The 18435-nt window shown below is 35.8% G+C and overlaps 1 protein-coding gene across 2 annotated transcripts in view; it reads left to right on the top strand.

Annotated features, from left to right (window-relative positions):
* Positions 1 to 16596: 16596 nt before the first annotated feature.
* LOC108330611 (pentatricopeptide repeat-containing protein At1g77360, mitochondrial) overlaps positions 16597 to 18435 on the top strand; it is a 46024-nt gene continuing 44185 nt past the window's right edge. For both annotated transcript variants that reach the window (XR_008248192.1, XM_017565103.2), the window contains exon 1: positions 16597 to 18342. Coding sequence is in view for 1 of the 2 variants with exons in the window: in XM_017565103.2 (XP_017420592.2) it covers positions 16895 to 18337 (1443 nt within the window). In the remaining variant the exon portion in view is untranslated. The remainder of the gene's footprint in view (positions 18343 to 18435) is intronic.

Below are 18435 nucleotides of genomic sequence, written 5' to 3'. Positions count from 1 at the left end.
ATTATAAGGTTTGGAAGGAAAGAGTTCTTCTTCATTTAGGCTAGATGGACATTGACTATGCTATTAGAAACCAGAACCACCGGGTGTTACTGAGACTAGCACTTTAGATGTCATTGACCTTTATGAAAAATGGGAGAGATCAAATCGTCTCTCCATAATGTTCATAAAAACCAACATTTCCGTTGGGATCCGGGGTTCCACAAGATGTTTTCATTGAATGCATGGAACCATCCTTCACCAAGGAAAGTGTTTCACTCAAGCACAATGGTGTATAAGGATGTGTGTCTAACTCTCAACTATCACAGTGTTACACAAATTAAATTTGTCGTTCGTTTCACAATATCAAACACATTCACAAGCAAGTTAGCATCACAAGGACTTTTTAAGGCTTGTAATGTGGCTGGGCTAAGAAGAAAAATTAGTTTTTCTGGATAAAAAAGCACCTTGAGCTAAGAGATAAAACAATTTACTTCATGATATAGCATTAGTCTCTCTCTTTGCTTCACAATTGGATAAACCACTTCTCAACTTATTTCCCAATTCTTTTTCAATGAATTCATTTTTCTTTCTCTTCTTCTTTCTTCTTTTTCTTTCTTTTTGACTCATTTTGCTATTTTCTCAATGCTCCCTTATTTCAAAAACTCCCCCAAACTTAAACCATTCTCCTCATCCTAACATATATGTTCATCTCAACTTAAGGTAAGGAGGTTAAGGATTTTTCAATAAGCTTAAGGTTCCAGGGTTGAGAAAGTTTTTCTTCAAGGTTCAAGTGTTTTGCATTGGCTTTTAGGCTAAAAAATGTAGAAGAGGTTGAAGAACAAGATCGCCTTGATCATTTGTAACAAGCAAGCAAATAGTTCAAATAGAGAAACTCAGGCAAAATCAACTGTGATTTCAAAGTGATAGCACTCAACAATAAACTCTGGGCACAACATCTCACATGTTTACTCAGGGTTCCAAAGATTGATAAACATCATGCCAAGAATATTGATCACAATTAAAACTAAGCATCCATCTAAACATATACAAGCAACCACAACCTCTATTCAACAAACTTAACCACATAATCTCAATTAAATTTTCAAAGAAATTTTCATAGATAAAGAGCAAGCACAAAAGATTTGTATTCAATTCAAGCATAACATATGATTCACTCGAATCACCAAACCAATTGCAAAAGAACTATCTACTAGGCAAGTCAAAAAGAAATCAAAAACATAAAAACTGAAAGTAAATAAGAACTGGAAATTAAAACTGAAAAACCGATCAAAATGGACTCTTTGCAGCTCGAACAATGTAGAACACTAGCTTCACTTTTCATATGTAACATCTTCCTCCTCTAGTAGCTTATACTCCGCAACTGCTCCACCTCCCCCATCAGTAGGGGCTTGGCTCCCAGGCCATGCTACACGAGCAGCAAAATCTTCAAGCCATACATTGCTCAGCTCATGCATGCCTCAAAGGATGACCACTGGTGGTTTTGACACCTTTAAAGTTCTAAGAAAGATGTTATCTTGCACAAAGTGAGCTCAAAGTGAAATTAGTATTCCATAGTCAACAACTGAATAGAAAGGTCCAAAAGCACACTAAAAGGAATGTGTGAAAGAGTGCAGAGAAAAGGAAAGCTCAGAATCAACAACAAAAATTAGGTGCAGAACCAGTTTTTAAGGTGTTGGGCGTCATATCAGTTTTTCGCTTAAGCTAAAAAACTTGTTAATTTCTTTGGCAAGTGCACCAAATCGTTCAAGTAATAAACCGTGGTAAGACCAGGTATCGTTTGCCCAAGAGACTCGTAATACTAGAAAATTGTGCGATTAACAACTCATCTAGACTCAAGAACAACTCATCATTTAAGAATATGTGTGATGAATCATTATTTTCTTTACTTCACTTAGTTTACTGTACTAGAATTAATCAGGGAATTGTGCTTAAATGTCCAGTATTTTCCTATTTTTCTTAATTGTGCTTAATTCGATCAGAAATTCTTATTTTAATTAATTTGAATTATCTGAGCTAATTATTTACATTATTGATTGCAGGAAAAATTTTGGAAATAGAATTTGGGATATTTAGAGATTAAATGAGAAATGAAAATGAGCCCAAGAATTAATTTCTTTTAACACACAAGAAAGAGGCATGGAGGCACGCTTATTCCATGGAAGTATAGAACAATTAATTTTTAGTGAAGTGCTTTCCAAATTACACGAAAACAAGGAGCTCGGAAATGCTGGAGCAGAAATTTGGTCACGGCATAGAGAAAGAGCAAGCATGTAGCAAATAAAATGAAGGAGGGACCACTTTGCTTGGAAGCTCACGGTCATGGAAAAATAATGCAAAGCAAAATTCTTTTGTTTTCAATTTGGTTTCTAAGAGGAACAAGAATCAATGTCACGGCCATATAAAAAGAAGAGTGCATCTTGCATTGGTTGTGTTTCTTTTGTCATTTTATAAAGGAGACAACATATGGGCCACCACTCACTTTTATTCCCAAGGCTTTATTTTGTTATTTAGTGATCCATATTACGTAGCATCTCCAAAACAAAGTCTGAATTTTATCAAGGAAAGATGCTTCATGGCCCACGTTGGAAGTTGAAGCTCACATACACATAAAGGACTTCCAAAATGCAATGGTAAAGTTTATGAAATTGGTATTATGAAGGGAAGAATGTCACGGCCCCACCAAAAGAAAAATGCAGATCACACATGTGTTGTATAGGTGGGAGTTTATGGGAAAAGAAGGAAAGAAGAGCCAAAGCATTTCTGGATGAAAGAAGGGAAAACGTTGCTTTCACCTTGCCCATCCAACAATCAACGTGAACTTTAAGGAGGCCACCACTTGGTTGAAAGCTAACGTCCAAAGAGCTCCAAAGGTGTAAGCTGCTACATGCTGAAATATAGGTCCATCCACCATTAAGAATTGTTCTAGCAAAAGCTCACGGAACCAAGAAGCAAGCAACACACGGCTGGTGCAGCAACAACAAACCTTCACGCTGCAGCTCACGTCCTGGAAGAAAACCTCCACACTGCAGCTACTGTTTTTACTTTTAGAGAAGCTTGAAGGTTTGGTCCAGAGAAAAGAACGTCCAGCAGCTACAAAGTGTGAAAGGAGAAGAGTGTTTGGACTGCACTTCCACGGTCCAGCTAAGTTGGAAGAAGAAAGAGGTGTGCTTGGCTTTGGAAAGGAAAACAGCAGCTGCAATGTAATTGAAAGAAGTGAAGCTCACGACCATGGCAGCTACAACAGTTTGGAGTGGGAGCCCACGGTTGAAGAATTTCCGTGAAGAAAGCTAGAGACAACAAAACGCAAATTCTGGTGGATTGAATGAAAGAGGGCCCACCTTGTTGATTTTGGCACATCTAGAGTAGGAGAAAGTCTTCAACCTACGGGAAACAAAAACAAAACCTGCTACAAACCAAAACTGGAAAGCACACTAGGCACGGCTGGAGCAAACTAGGAGGGAGGCTAGATTCCAGAGAATTGGCTATAAAATGTCAAGCAGCAGCAGAGGAGATTATTAGAATTTAGGGAGTAGTTTTAGGACAACAACCACGTTTTATTTCCTGGAGTTTATTTTTCCTCCTCTCCTTTGGGGAGGTTTGGGTTTTGTCTGTTTCAATTTTCTAGTTTCAATGTATTGAATTTTAATTGATGTTAATGGTAATTTCCAGTTTCTGTTTTGCTAAAAATTTCAGTTTTGCATTTTAGTTCTATCAAATTTCGTTTCCAATTTACATTTTCAAAACTTTATTCAGTTTTTCTCAGCTTTATTTTTACCGCACGACTTGATTTATTTGTATCAGTTTTATTTTCACTGCAGTCCCTATTTCTGGTTTTCTTTACTTTTATGTTTAAAAAGTTAAATTTTGTTTTTACCATTCTCTGAATTTATTGCGTTTCGTATTTTACTATTTTCTGTATTTTTTGTTTTTACTGCAATTTCATTTTCTACACTGCTATTTTAGTTTTTTCGTACCAAAACACTATCAAACAACCCCCCCCTTCGTGTTAAATCTAAGACTGAACCACACAAATTGGTCCTTGAGAGACGACCTAGGAGTCACTTCCTAGTATTATACTGCATATTTTCGTGCAATCAAATTTGTATGACCGCGACAGTCGTATCAAATTTTGGCGCCGTTGCCGGGGACTAATAACGGTTCGGTTTTAGATTTTTGTTGTATAAAGTTTTGTTTTGTTAATATGTTTGTTTTGTGTGTTTTGTCTTGTATATTTTTGTAGGCGACAACGACACCTTCAGCAAATTTTGGCGGCGTTGTCACTTCAGTCCAGGTTCTTGTTTTAGATTTTTGCTGTTTTTGTTTTATTACGTGGTTAAAATATATGTTTTGTCTTTTATATTTTTATTGTGTTGTGTTTTGTATTACGTTTGTTAAATAAAAAAAAAATTTAAAAAATAAAAATAAAAAAATTATGTTATGTCTTTTGTGTGCGTGTAACATGTATAAATGTGTTGTGATTTATCTGTTTCGTAATTTTTAGTATTTACTTTTTATTTGTATAAATGTATTGTGTTTTATTTATCTTGTAATTTTTAGTATTTTATTTTTATTTTTTATTTTTATTTTTTTGTTATGTCTACCAATTTTAATTATGCGAATACTGTTTATTCTGCTTGCGCCTATAATTATGATTCGCCCTCTGCATGGTACTCTGATTATAATTCTGCTGAATTCTATGATAAGAATTATATGGATCATCCTCAATTTCCTAAAAGCGCTCCTCATGAGCCGGTCCTACCTACAAAGGATGATATTCATTGTGTTCTTAGCACTGGACTGATATATCTGCTCCCTAAGTTTCATGGTTTTGCCGGAGAATGCCCACATAGACATTTGGAGGAGTTCCACAACATGTGCTCTTCAATGAAGCCTCCACATGTCCCTCTTGATCACATTTTCTTGAGGGCATTTCCGCACTCATTACATGGAGCAGCTAAGGATTGGCAAGATTCTCTTCCTCTAGGATCCGTTACCAATTGGGGATATCTTGAGCATCAGTTTCTGAGTAAATTCTCCCCTGAGCAATATGGATACATCAACGATCCTGAGTGGAATGATCTTAACAACGAATGGTACAATACCCCACAAGATCATTATCTAGAACCACCATTCCATAGCACTTTTATGCCTCCACCAGTCCAGCAATATGAGAGTCAGCAATATGATGCTCCTGCCCAAATAGCTCCTCAGCCTTCTACTTCTGAACCTATAATGAAGGAGTTAATGGAGCAGATGACCATGCAGAGCATTCAGTTCGAGCAAATCCAGCAGGAAACTCAAGCTTCCATGAAGAATCTGAGTGATCAGGTCGGGCAGATGGGCACTCTTGCACCTGAGGAGACTGCTGATGAATATTTTGAGGACCACGCAGAAATAAGCAGCAATTTCAAACCAGGTAGACCACTTACATTTTCCACCAACATATCTCAATTTGATTGTTTTGATGATTATACTGTTGAGGGGTATGTTGAAGATTGTACTGTTGATGAACATGTTTTGAATTCTCACTCTCTGCATGATGATAACCAAATTTTGATATCAAATCCGTATGTTTATTCTTCATGCACTGAACATGAATCTGAGTCTGTGGATGATATTGTTTCTGAATTTAAAAGTGATTCATGTTCTAAGAGTATAATTGAGGTTCAGTACGATAATCTGGGTGTTTTACCTCTGCATGACATTTCTGTGGAACCATTTTGCACTAACCCTATTGCAAGAGGTACGAAGGAATTTGACCAATATGCACCCACAGTGGAAGACAAAGGTGCCACCACTCACCAAAGTTTCAACAATAATAGGCACCTGCTGTACCTGCTCATCAACAATCACTGCATAGATCCAGTTATGGAAAACATTTCCCTGCTTGATCAGATCTGGAGGATGAAGCAGTTCATTCTCAAAACTTCCTGGCTGGATACTGAAGTGGCAGATATCTCCCTACAAGTCCAAAATTGGCAGCTTCCACCATAATCTGCGGGAGTTTGCATTTTCTTTCTCTCCCTTTTTCCTTACTTTATTGCACTTGTCCATAATATGTTTATTGTTTTGATTGCTGATGTATGCTTAGAACACATTGAGGACAATGTGTGGTTTAAGTGTGGTCTATTGGGAGAGATTCTGAATTTTCTTTGTTTTGTGTGTGAAATTTTTTGTTTTTGAGTGTTAAATTTTTTCTGTTTTAAGTTGTTTATAGTGTGTTTTGTGTGCAATAAATTTTACATTTTTCTCTTGATTTCTGGATGATGTCTAAGTTGTAGATTTTTCCTTCACTTCATTAATACTTATGGTTTAAAATCCTTGCTTTTCTCTGCCTGGAAAGATGATTATGTGTTTAAGAGGTTGATTTGATTGTGACGAATACCCTGTGTGAGATTTGAGCCACTTAATTTTCTTTCTTGTGTGTGATATGTATCTTGATTGCTTGCACATATGCCTTGGCTTGATTCTTTTTTATATACTTGATTAATACGCATGTTCGAAAGTGATAAAGGCATTTTGTTGTTGAGCCTCTTTAGCCAAATAAGCCTACATTGTTATTATACTTTGATAACCCTTTTGAGCCTATACTTTCCCTATTTCTTTAAAAGCTCATACACTGACCCTAAGTGAAAAACAATGATTACCTTAACCTTAGGGAAGTCAGGAGCTATAGAAGTGTTTTGTGAAAAAGTGTGGTCTCCTAGGGAATTCTGATGAATTGGCTAGTTGGTTCCTAATCATGTTTTGAAATGATAATTTATATCCTGTTGTGTGATAAAAAAAAAAAAGACAGGATGAAAAAAAAATGATGATGAGAAAAAGAGAAAAATGAAAAATAATTTTGTGAAGAATGGAGTCGAAAGGAGGATTGAATTAGAGGTTTGGGTGAGATTTGACTGTATTTCCACTTTTTCCCCAGTACTCCTCTATTTCTTCTAAGCTATAGCTACTTACCCATATTTTATCCTCCCTTGTCCTTGGCCCCATTACAACCAAGTAAAGACCTTTAGATCTGAACATGCATATGTTTTAAGTGTTGATATTAGAGACTTGCCAAGTCTGCTTGTGTTTGCTTTCTTGAGTGCAATGAGTTGAAATGTTTACCCTAGACATTTGAGAGAAACACTGTGAGTGCATATGTGAGGTTATGTTATTTTTAAATCACCTCTTGAACTGATTAATTATTTTTGTCATACTTTGAATTGCTTGGAAGATTTCTATAAGTATCTGCTTTTCTTTGATTTTGTGTTGGATATTGTCTACACCTTTTCGTTATCCAGATTTCTTGAGAACTCTGTAAATCTGTTTTTTCTCGTTAGTTTTTGTTTTCTGTCTGCTGAGTTTGTGTCGCTTGCCTGAAAGTCCTTTGAACCATTCCCTGATTTGCGTCTTAATTTTGCCCAGGAGTGCAAAAGACTAAGTGTGGTCTATTTTGATGAATCATTATTTTCTTCACTTCACTTAGTTTACTGTACTAGAATTAATCAGGGAATTGTGCTTAAATGTCCAGTATTTTCCTATTTTTCTTAATTGTGCTTAATTCGATCAGAAATTCTTATTTTAATTAATTTGAATTATCTGAGCTAATTATTTACATTATTGATTGTAGGAAAAATTTTGGAAATAGAATTTGGGATATTTAGAGATTAAATGAGAAATGAAAATGAGCCCAAGAATTAATTTCTTTTAACACACAAGAAAGAGGCATGGAGGCATGCTTATTCCATGGAAGTATAGAACAATTAATTTTTAGTGAAGTGCTTTCCAAATTACATGAAAACAAGGAGCTCGGAAATGCTGGAGCAGAAATTTGGTCACGGCATAGAGAAAGAGCAAGCATGTAGCAAATAAAATGAAGGAGGGACCACTTTGCTTGGAAGCTCACGGTCATGGAAAAATAATGCAAAGCAAAATTCTTTTGTTTTCAATTTGGTTTCTAAGAGGAACAAGAATCAATGTCACGGCCATATAAAAAGAAGAGTGCATCTTGCATTGGTTGTGTTTCTTTTGTCATTTTATAAAGGAGACAACATATGGGCCACCACTCACTTTTATTCCCAAGGCTTTATTTTGTTATTTAGTGATCCATATTACGTAGCATCTCCAAAACAAAGTCTGAATTTTATCAAGGAAAGATGCTTCATGGCCCACGTTGGAAGTTGAAGCTCACATACACATAAAGGACTTCCAAAATGCAATGGTAAAGTTTATGAAATTGGTATTATGAAGGGAAGAATGTCACGGCCCCACCAAAAGAAAAATGCAGATCACACATGTGTTGTATAGGTGGGAGTTTATGGGAAAAGAAGGAAAGAAGAGCCAAAGCATTTCTGGATGAAAGAAGGGAAAACGTTGCTTTCACCTTGCCCATCCAACAATCAACGTGAACTTTAAGGAGGCCACCACTTGGTTGAAAGCTAACGTCCAAAGAGCTCCAAAGGTGTAAGCTGCTACATGCTGAAATATAGGTCCATCCACCATTAAGAATTGTTCTAGCAAAAGCTCACGGAACCAAGAAGCAAGCAACACACGGCTGGTGCAGCAACAACAAACCTTCACGCTGCAGCTCACGTCCTGGAAGAAAACCTCCACACTGCAGCTACTGTTTTTACTTTTAGAGAAGCTTGAAGGTTTGGTCCAGAGAAAAGAACGTCCAGCAGCTACAAAGTGTGAAAGGAGAAGAGTGTTTGGACTGCACTTCCACGGTCCAGCTAAGTTGGAAGAAGAAAGAGGTGTGCTTGGCTTTGGAAAGGAAAACAGCAGCTGCAATGTAATTGAAAGAAGTGAAGCTCACGACCATGGCAGCTACAGCAGTTTGGAGTGGGAGCCCACGGTTGAAGAATTTCCGTGAAGAAAGCTAGAGACAACAAAACGCAAATTCTGGTGGATTGAATGAAAGAGGGCCCACCTTGTTGATTTTGGCACATCTAGAGTAGGAGAAAGTCTTCAACCTACGGGAAACAAAAACAAAACCTGCTACAAACCAAAACTGGAAAGCACACTAGGCACGGCTGGAGCAAACTAGGAGGGAGGCTAGATTCCAGAGAATTGGCTATAAAATGTCAAGCAGCAGCAGAGGAGATTATTAGAATTTAGGGAGTAGTTTTAGGACAACAACCACGTTTTATTTCCTGGAGTTTATTTTTCCTCCTCTCCTTTGGGGAGGTTTGGGTTTTGTCTGTTTCAATTTTCTAGTTTCAATGTATTGAATTTTAATTGATGTTAATGGTAATTTCCAGTTTCTGTTTTGCTAAAAATTTCAGTTTTGCATTTTAGTTTCTATCAAATTTCGTTTCCAATTTACATTTTCAAAACTTTATTCAGTTTTTCTCAGCTTTATTTTTACCGCACGACTTGATTTATTTGTATCAGTTTTATTTTCACTACAGTCCCTATTTCTGGTTTTCTTTACTTTTATGTTTAAAAAGTTAAATTTTGTTTTTACCATTCTCTGAATTTATTGCGTTTCGTATTTTACTATTTTTTGTATTTTTTGTTTTTACTACAATTTCATTTTCTACACTGCTATTTTATTTTTTTCGTACCAAAACACTATCAAACAACCCCCCCCCCTTCGTGTTAAATCTAAGACTGAACCACACAAATTGGTCCTTGAGAGACGACCTAGGAGTCACTTCCTAGTATTATACTGCATATTTTCGTGCAATCAAATTTGTATGACCGCGACAGTCGTATCAATGTGCAAAAAGATAAGTTGACAAGTAATTACAAGGTTGGACTTTGGTATTGAAGGCACTTGGAAATGGAAAAGACTAGAAATAGTATGAAATGACATTGTTAAGGTTAGTTTTCACCAATGCACTCTTGTGTATAACCAATTTCATCTCCTCTCTATCAATTTACTAAAGTCAATCCACTAAAACACTCTAGCCCTAATCCCTTAGGTGAAAGAGCCTAGGTTTTCCTTATCAAACTCCAATCCCTTGGACAATCTAACAAGCAAACCCGCATTAAGAACTAGGATCTAAGACAACGTGTGAATCATATCCCATCCCTGGCTCAATGACCCACAAGGACTCTTGTTTCAGTTCAAGATTTCATATCCCATCCCTGGCTCAATGAAACCCCAAAATCAAGTCATGAACGTCCCCATTACATGCAAGCTTTAAGATCGGAAACAAGAATACTAGTAATAGATAGAAAAGGCATTTATAAATACGAAACAATCATTCATTACACAAGAGTTCATAGGCTACATCTAACCCTAACAAGATGAATCTGGTTCTCCATTTCCATGGAGAACCCTAAAGCTTACAAACATGGAAGATGGAAGAAGAAGGAGACCCAAAGGAAAAGGAGGAGATGTTCCCACAAGCTCCTCGCGCCCTCCATGAGCTCCAGACGTGAAATCGCGCCTCCCAAGAACCAAAGACCCTTTTTTTCTTTCTTCCTCGTAAATATATATACTGCCCGAATTCTCGCTTAAGCTAAATTATTCTCGCTTAAGCGAGAATAAACTTCTTGAAGAAGATAGTCATTCTCGCTTAAGTTAAATCATTCTCGCTTAAGCGAAAATGACTTTTAAATTAATGACTTCTTGGATCACCGAGGCTCTTCAATGTAATGGAGGATCTTCCTAACATCAAAATAGATAAAAAAAATAAGGGATTAGAGTATTATTTACGTAATGTAGCTCAAAATATAGATAAATACTAAAACTAAATAAAAGAGAGGATTTAAGCAAGTAATAAGCTAAAGAAGAGTTGATTTTGCTACTAAAATGATGCTTAGATAATGGTAAGAATTAGCATTATCAACATCGTGGCTCAACTAAAAGCTTTGGAAGTTACCATGTCTAACTCTTTCCTGGTACACTATATTTTGTGCAATTTGTCTCACCATTATGCCCCCTTTAAAATCTCTTACATCACACATAAGGATAAGTGGTATATTAATGAATTATTGACTATGTGTGTTCAAGAAGAAGAAAGGTTATTGATAGAAGAAGGGAAGAAGGTGAACTTGACTACTTCTTTTAAGAATAAGAAGAACCAAGTTAATAAGAAGGGAAATATTTCTGCTAAGCCAGTTATTAAGAAGGAGTCCAGATGTTTCTTTTGTAAAAAGAAAGGACACATGAAGAAAGACTGCTTAAAATTTAAGAATTGGCTTGATAAGAAAGGTACTCCATTTGCTTTTGTCTGTTATGAATCTAATTTGACTAGTTTTAATCATAACACATGGTGGATTGATTTTGGTTCTACAATCCATGTTTCTAATACCTTGCAGGGTATGCAAAACCTAAGGAGGCCAGTGGGAAGTGAGCAATATATCTACTCAGGGAGTAAGATGAGCTCACACGTGGAGGCCATTGGAACGTGCAACTTAGTTTTAAGTAGTGATTTTGTTTTGCATTTGGAAAAGACGTTTTATTTTCCTTGTTTTTCTTAGAATTTGATTTCTGGTTTTATTTTGGGTTTTTGGAGGCCTTTGGGTTTTTATTTTAATTTTTCAGATTCTGGTTTTACCTTAATGAATAAATCTAAAGTTGTTGGTTTTGGTGAATTGTGTGATGGTCTTTATTCCATTATTTTGCAAAACAATATCGCTTATGATTCTATGCACGTTACTGCTGGGTGAAAAAGATGTGTTATGAATGAGGATTATTCTGTTTTATGGCACCATAGATTGGGACATATCTCCATTGAGAGAATTAAGTGATTAGTAAATGAAGGAGTACTTAGTACTTTTGATTTTACTGATTTTGAGACTTGCGTGGATTGCATAAAGGGTAAGCAAACTAACAAGTCCAAAAGAGGTGCTAAGAGGAGTTCAAGTTTACTAGAAATTATTCATACATATATTTGTTGTCCGGATATGGACGCAAGTAGTCTGAAATACTTCATCACCTTTATAGATGACTACTCGTGTTATATGTATCTCTACTTACTTCGTTCTAAGGATGAAGCTTTGGATGCCTTTAAAATTTTTAAGGCTGAAGTTGAGCTACAATGTGGAAAGAAAATCAAGATTGTGAGATCAGATAGAGGTGGAGAGTATTATGGTAGATACACGGAGAATGGACAAGCACCTGGTTCGTTTGTGAAGTTTCTTCAAGAACATGGAATTGTTGCCCAATACACTATGCCTGGTTCTCCAGATCAGAATGGTGTGGCAGAAAGAAGGAACAAAACTTTAATGGACATGGTGAGAAGTATGAGGAGTAATTCAAAACTTCTTCAATTCTTGTGGACTGAAGCACTGAAAATGGCTGTGTATATATTAAACCGAGTTCCAACCAAGGCCGTCTTAAAGACACCGTTTGAGTTATTCAAAGGTTGGAAACCAAGTTTACGACATATACGCGTTTGGGGATGTCCATCTGAAGTGAGAATTTATAATCCACAAGAGAAGAAACTAGACCCAAGGACTATTAGTGGATATTTCATTGGATATGCTGAAAAGTCTAAGAGATATAGATTCTATTGTCCATCGCATAACACTAGGATTGTGGAGTCAAGAAATGCAAAATTTCTTGAGAATGACTTAGTTAGTGGGAGTGATCGGTTTCCAAACATTGGGAATGAAAGGGATCACTATGAAGCTCAACCCTTTAGCTCAAGTGATAGATTGGTTGTCATTCACACCCCTCAAACACAAATGGGTGTTAGACAAACAATAATTGAAGCTTCACAACCTGCTGAAAATGACCTTACAGATCAAGTTGCTAATGAGGAACAACAAGATGATATTGAACAACCTACTGAACAGTTGCTTGAGAAACAACTTTCTCAAGAAAATGATGAGGCAACATTAAGAAGATCTACTAGAGTTAAAAGGCCAGCAATTCCTAGTGATTATGTAGTGTATTTGCAAGAAGTTGACTACAATATTGGAGCTGCAAATGATCCTGAAACGTTTTCACAAGCCATGAGTTCTAAAGAATCAGACCTATGGTATGATGCCATGAAAGATGAGATGGATTCTATGGCATTCAACAAAGTCTGGGATCTCATTCAGTTGCCTAATGGTGTAAAATCCATTGGATGTAGATGGGTCTGTAAAATCCATTATTTTATCTTTTTAACTGCATAGAGGTTATGGCGCAATTACTAATTTTTAAACTTAAAGCCCATTTATTTTGAAACCTGTGATGGCCAGATTTTATATAAGGGAATGAGTTACTCTCAATTTTGATCACTAAGCCTTCTCCTCTATTCAGAAAACACATCATCGAGTTTGAGTGAGTTAAGGTTTAGAAAACAAACCTGTGTTTGAATTTACAAAATTGCAAACATTATTTTTTCATTTTGTTTCCGCTGTTTTTGATCTGAATGTGTCATTACTGTGATGTTAATATAACATGTTTAGGTCAATTTTATACTCTGCTATTTTATCACTTTATTCTTTCTAAGAAAAATCTCCCTACCGCAATAGCGCATACTTTGCCTAATCCATGCTACAATGTCCAAACCTTAATCTCCTTTCGTGGTGAGTAGAGCTCTCATTTGATTATCTAGTTCATGGGCTGATTATGACACTTTCTAAAAGTAAGTTTTATTTTTTAACCTATGTAATAAGAATTTTCTTAAAACCGAGGAATTCAAGGTGAGTTTAAAAACTAAATTAGTTTATTTTTAATATATTTTTCATTATTTTTTTAATTTGTTTTACAATTTTTATCTAGTAGTTTCCACATAATATTTTATCAATATTTTTTTCTTTACTTCAAACATTTTTCTGTAATATTGAATATAAAAAAATTATAGTTTAAGAATTTTATTGCATAAGGTAGTTTTTTATTATCTAATAAAAAATGCAGTTTTGATAGAAAATAGTGTAATAATTATTTTGTAAAGATTTTGAAAAATGAAAGTTAATTTATATTTACTTCTAATCTATTATTTCTAAAGAATATATAAATATTGATTTTATAAAAAGTTATTCAGAATAATTTTGTAATTAGTATCAAGAGCTTAGGATTTCACATAAGAGAGAGCAATGGAGAAGAAGGAAAAGTGAAGATTAACAAATTCGATGAGAGTGACTTTGGATCTTGGGAGATGTAGATTGAAGATTATATGTATCAGAAAGTTGTACCAGCTTTTGTTCGAGAATAAATCAAAGACTATGTCTTAGACATATTGGGAGTTACTAGATTGAAAGGCTTTGAGCGTCGTCAGATTAACATTGATGAAGCATTTCGCTTACAATATTGTCAATGAGAATGAGAAGACAACATATGATTTGATAAAGGCATTATTAAACATATATAAAAAGCTATCAACGTCAAATTCTTGATTCGTCAGTTATTTAATATGAAGATGCGATAAGGTGTTAGTGTTAAAGATCATGTGAACAAAATTTAATTATTTCCTGTCAATATTAGTTTTAGTGGATATTAAATTTGAGAATAAGTACAAGCCATATTGTTGCTACTTTCGTTCCCTAATAGTTGGTCAGGAATTGTCAGAGTAACAGCTAATACGTTTGGGACTACAAAATTAATCTTTCAAGGAATCATGGATTTAATCCTTAATGAGGATGTTCGTAGAAGGAATGTTGGATAATCAACATATTCCTTATTAAGAACTAAAAGTACAGGCAGAAGGTCTTAAAGAGGGCAAGGTTCTTGGCATGGGATATCAAAGTCCAAGAAATGAGGACAATCCAAAACTCGCAATGATATTTATTACCTCTTGGAATTGTTAATAGAACAGACCATTTTAGAAACCAATGTGTTGTTCTTATACTAATAATGAAAATAGACATGACAGCATAGTGAATGAGGATAAAAAGACATTGGTGATATGTTGATATGTTGTGTTAAGAGTAAGTTTGAATCTTGGATCATGGAATATTCTGGTGCATCTTTCCATGCTTCTCCTTGCAAGACTTGATGAAAATTTTCAAAATTGGAAATTTTGGCAAAATTTTTCTCGTAAATTTTTCTCAACCAAAAAACTTTTAATTTTCTTTTGTGTATATAATATCTAAATGGTTTAATGGGTTTCTTTGTTTTTAGTTTGGTTGCAGTGTATCAAATTGGTATTACTTTTTAAAAAATTTCAATTTCATTCACACCGAGTTAACTATTTCATGATGCGACAAAAAGTATGATAATGAGACATTGTTTTGGGATATTGGCTGTGACTTGTAATTATTATTCTTTTATTAATTATCATTTTCTAAACCATAATTAGTGTGGTGCTAATTGAGGAGCTTGCGACCTTGGTTGTCGGAGAAGGCAACGACGCGATGGAAGTGCGAGCTGGGCAGGGCTTCGTCGTGCAAGACACTCATCTTCTTTTCGTCCTCTGTTTAACTTCACACGGGACCTCCTTCTCCTTGTCCTGGTTCGCTTTTCATAGGGAGAGAGACTTCTTTTCTTCTTTCGTTTATGGTTCGTTTCATAGCAAGGAGATGCAGTTTCTTCTTTCCTCTTATTTTCGGTTCTAGCTCAGTTTTCGCAGGATGGAAGAGGCTTCGCGTTTGATTTAGGGTTTCAATTTGGGGTTTCTTTGCTGCGTTTTGATTCAGCCTTGGGGAGAACCATTTCTTCCTCTTTCCTATTTTTGGGTTTCTGCATTTTAATTTGCGTTTTAGATGTGGGTTTTCTGAAATTGGGAATTTGGGGTTCTTGATTCTGCGAATTAGGTTTTTAATTGTTCTCTGATTTTGGCGTTTCTATTTTGTTATGAGTTTTGTGAATTGGGATGCAAGGCTTTCGTTTCAAATTATTTTTTTGGGTTTATGTCATTACAAGATGAACAACAGTGATTCAATGAAGTCCCAACGAAAGAAAAAAAACACTTCCTCAACCAACTACTCAAGAGGGAAGAACACTTTGAATCCCCAATTGTGATTCTTCTCTGTTCATAATGTAGATGACAAGATCTTTTCGATGATAAACTCAGTACCCTTCTATCACAAATGCCTAAATTTGCTTTCTTTCAGAAAATTCCTAATTGTATTAACATTAACATTTTTCCAATTATTGTAAACTCTATTTTCACGTCACCCTCTAATTCACTCAGGTCAATATTCTCAGACAAGGTACTATAGTTTTCTGCCAAACAATTAACTCTGTTTTTATTTAACGAAAGGGATTTATTAAGACAAACTTTATTAAACAAAATTGAAATTTTTTAATTTATTTAACGAAAGGGATTTATTAAGACAAACTTTATTAAACGAAATTGAAATTTTTTAAAAGACAGGATTAACTTGAAACGTTGAAGAAAAAACAATTAAATTTATCTAAATCTAACTTCAAAAAAAAACTCAAAATTTAAACATAAATATTAGAAACATAAATATTGGAAATATACAACCATTCCTATAATTCCTAGTTAGATTTTACAACTCCAGGAGAAGATTAATCAAAGTCGAAATTATCATGATTACAACTCTATATTTTCAAGAGCAAAAGATACATTTTAAATAAATGGTCTCTTTTCCACTTAACAATCTACATTTAGAATAATGGTTATACATCATCTTGTTACATTTTTCCTTATTAATTATCTTACATATTAAACACTAGAAGATGGTTTAAAATATTTTATAATTTCTTATGTGATAATACACTTAATTTTATATAGAATATTATAAACTTTAAGAAAACAAAAATCCATTCTTGCATTTAGTATGGAGTTGTAAAAATGGTTTTGCTGACTAAGTTGTGTTTGTGAACAACATCCATTCACCACTCCAATTCGAGAGATTTCCGAACACAACGGCGGCTTCACCACTATCAGCCACCATCAAACCATGGCGACCTGAAACTCGTTTCACAGAAATACCAGTAATTTTTCGGCAATCGCCACTTTAGACTTGAGCAATCGTCATATCCCGTTAGGGTTTGCAGACTCTCCATTGTGGAGCTTGCTTCAGGTCAATAATTTGCAAGTCTTGCTTTGTCCGCGCAATGATTAAGCTTTGTTCCCATAGAAAAAATATATTATCCAAATGGGTATTGTTTGCAAAAATGCACAGCACAAGTGAGGCGATTCAGGAGGTTGGAGAAGCGAGCGAGAGAGTGAGCAAGGTTATGATGACGTGTCCCACACTGGCACTTGACACTGCTCTTAATCAAACTGGAGTTAAAGTTCCCCCTGATTTAGTTGAAGATGTTCTCAAACGATTTGAGAATGCGGGCATGTCAGCATTTCAGTTCTTTGAGTGGGCAGAGAAGCAGAGAGGGTACTCGCACAGCATAAGGGCATATCACTTGATGATTGAATCTCTGGCTAAGATTAGACAGTACCAGATCGTGTGGGACCTTGTTAATGCCATGAGGAAAAAGGGCATGCTAAATGTGGAGACTTTTTGCATCATGATGAGAAAGTATGCTAGGGCTAACAAGGTCGACGAGGCTGTTTACACCTTTAATGTCATGGATAAGTACGATGTGGTCCCAAATATTGCTGCATTTAATGGTTTGTTAAGTGCTTTGTGCAAGTCCAACAATGTGAGGAAGGCTCAGGAGATTTTTGATGCTATGAAGGGTCGATTTGAACCAGACGCGAAAACTTATAGCATTTTGCTGGAGGGGTGGGGAAAAGCTCCCAATCTTCCCCGGGCAAGGGAGGTTTTTGGAGAGATGGTTCGTGCTGGGTGTGATCCTGATGTTGTTACTTATGGTATAATGGTTGATGTTCTTTGCAAAGCAGGGAGGGTCGATGAAGCAGTTGAGGTTGTGAAGGAAATGGATGAGAGCAATTGCAGGCCTACATCTTTCATTTATAGTGTCCTGGTTCATACTTATGGAGTGGAGCACCGAATTGAAGATGCTATTGATACATTCCAGGAGATGGAGAGGAAGGGAATCAAGGCTGATGTTGTGGTTTATAATGCCTTGATTGGTGCCTTTTGTAAAGTAAATAAGTTTAAAAATGTGCACAGGGTCTTGCAGGAGATGGAGATCAATGGCGTTGCGCCGAATTCAAGGACCTGCAATGTTATCATAAGCAGTATGATTTGTCAGGGACAGACTGACAGAGCTTTTAGAGTTTTCCGCCGGATGATCAAGTTATGTGAACCGGATGCTGACACTTACACAATGATGATAAAAATGTTTTGTGAGAAAAATGATCTGGAAATGGCTCTGCGAATATGGAAGTTTATGAAGTCAAAACAATTTGTTCCAAGCATGCACACCTTTTCTGCCCTTGTCAAGGGGCTGTGTGAAAAAGGTGATGCCGCAAAAGCTTGTGTTGTGCTTGAAGAGATGATAGAGAAGGGAATTCGACCATCACGTATTACGTTTGGGAGGTTGAGACAGTTGCTTTTAAAGGAAGGGAGAGAAGATGTGCTCAAATTTCTTCATGAGAAAATGAATCTTCTTGTCAAGGAGCCTTTACATGATTAAAAAAGGTGAATGCAGTTGGCAACTAGAAACATATAGCAAGCTTTGAATACTATTTTGTTTTCAAAACAGTTTTGTAACCACAGTTTTGTATACTTGGG

Source organism: Vigna angularis, chromosome 4 (assembly GCF_016808095.1).
Source record: "Vigna angularis cultivar LongXiaoDou No.4 chromosome 4, ASM1680809v1, whole genome shotgun sequence".
In the NCBI taxonomy this organism is placed as follows: Eukaryota; Viridiplantae; Streptophyta; class Magnoliopsida; order Fabales; family Fabaceae; genus Vigna; species Vigna angularis.
This window is presented reverse-complemented; position numbering and strand designations above follow the sequence as displayed.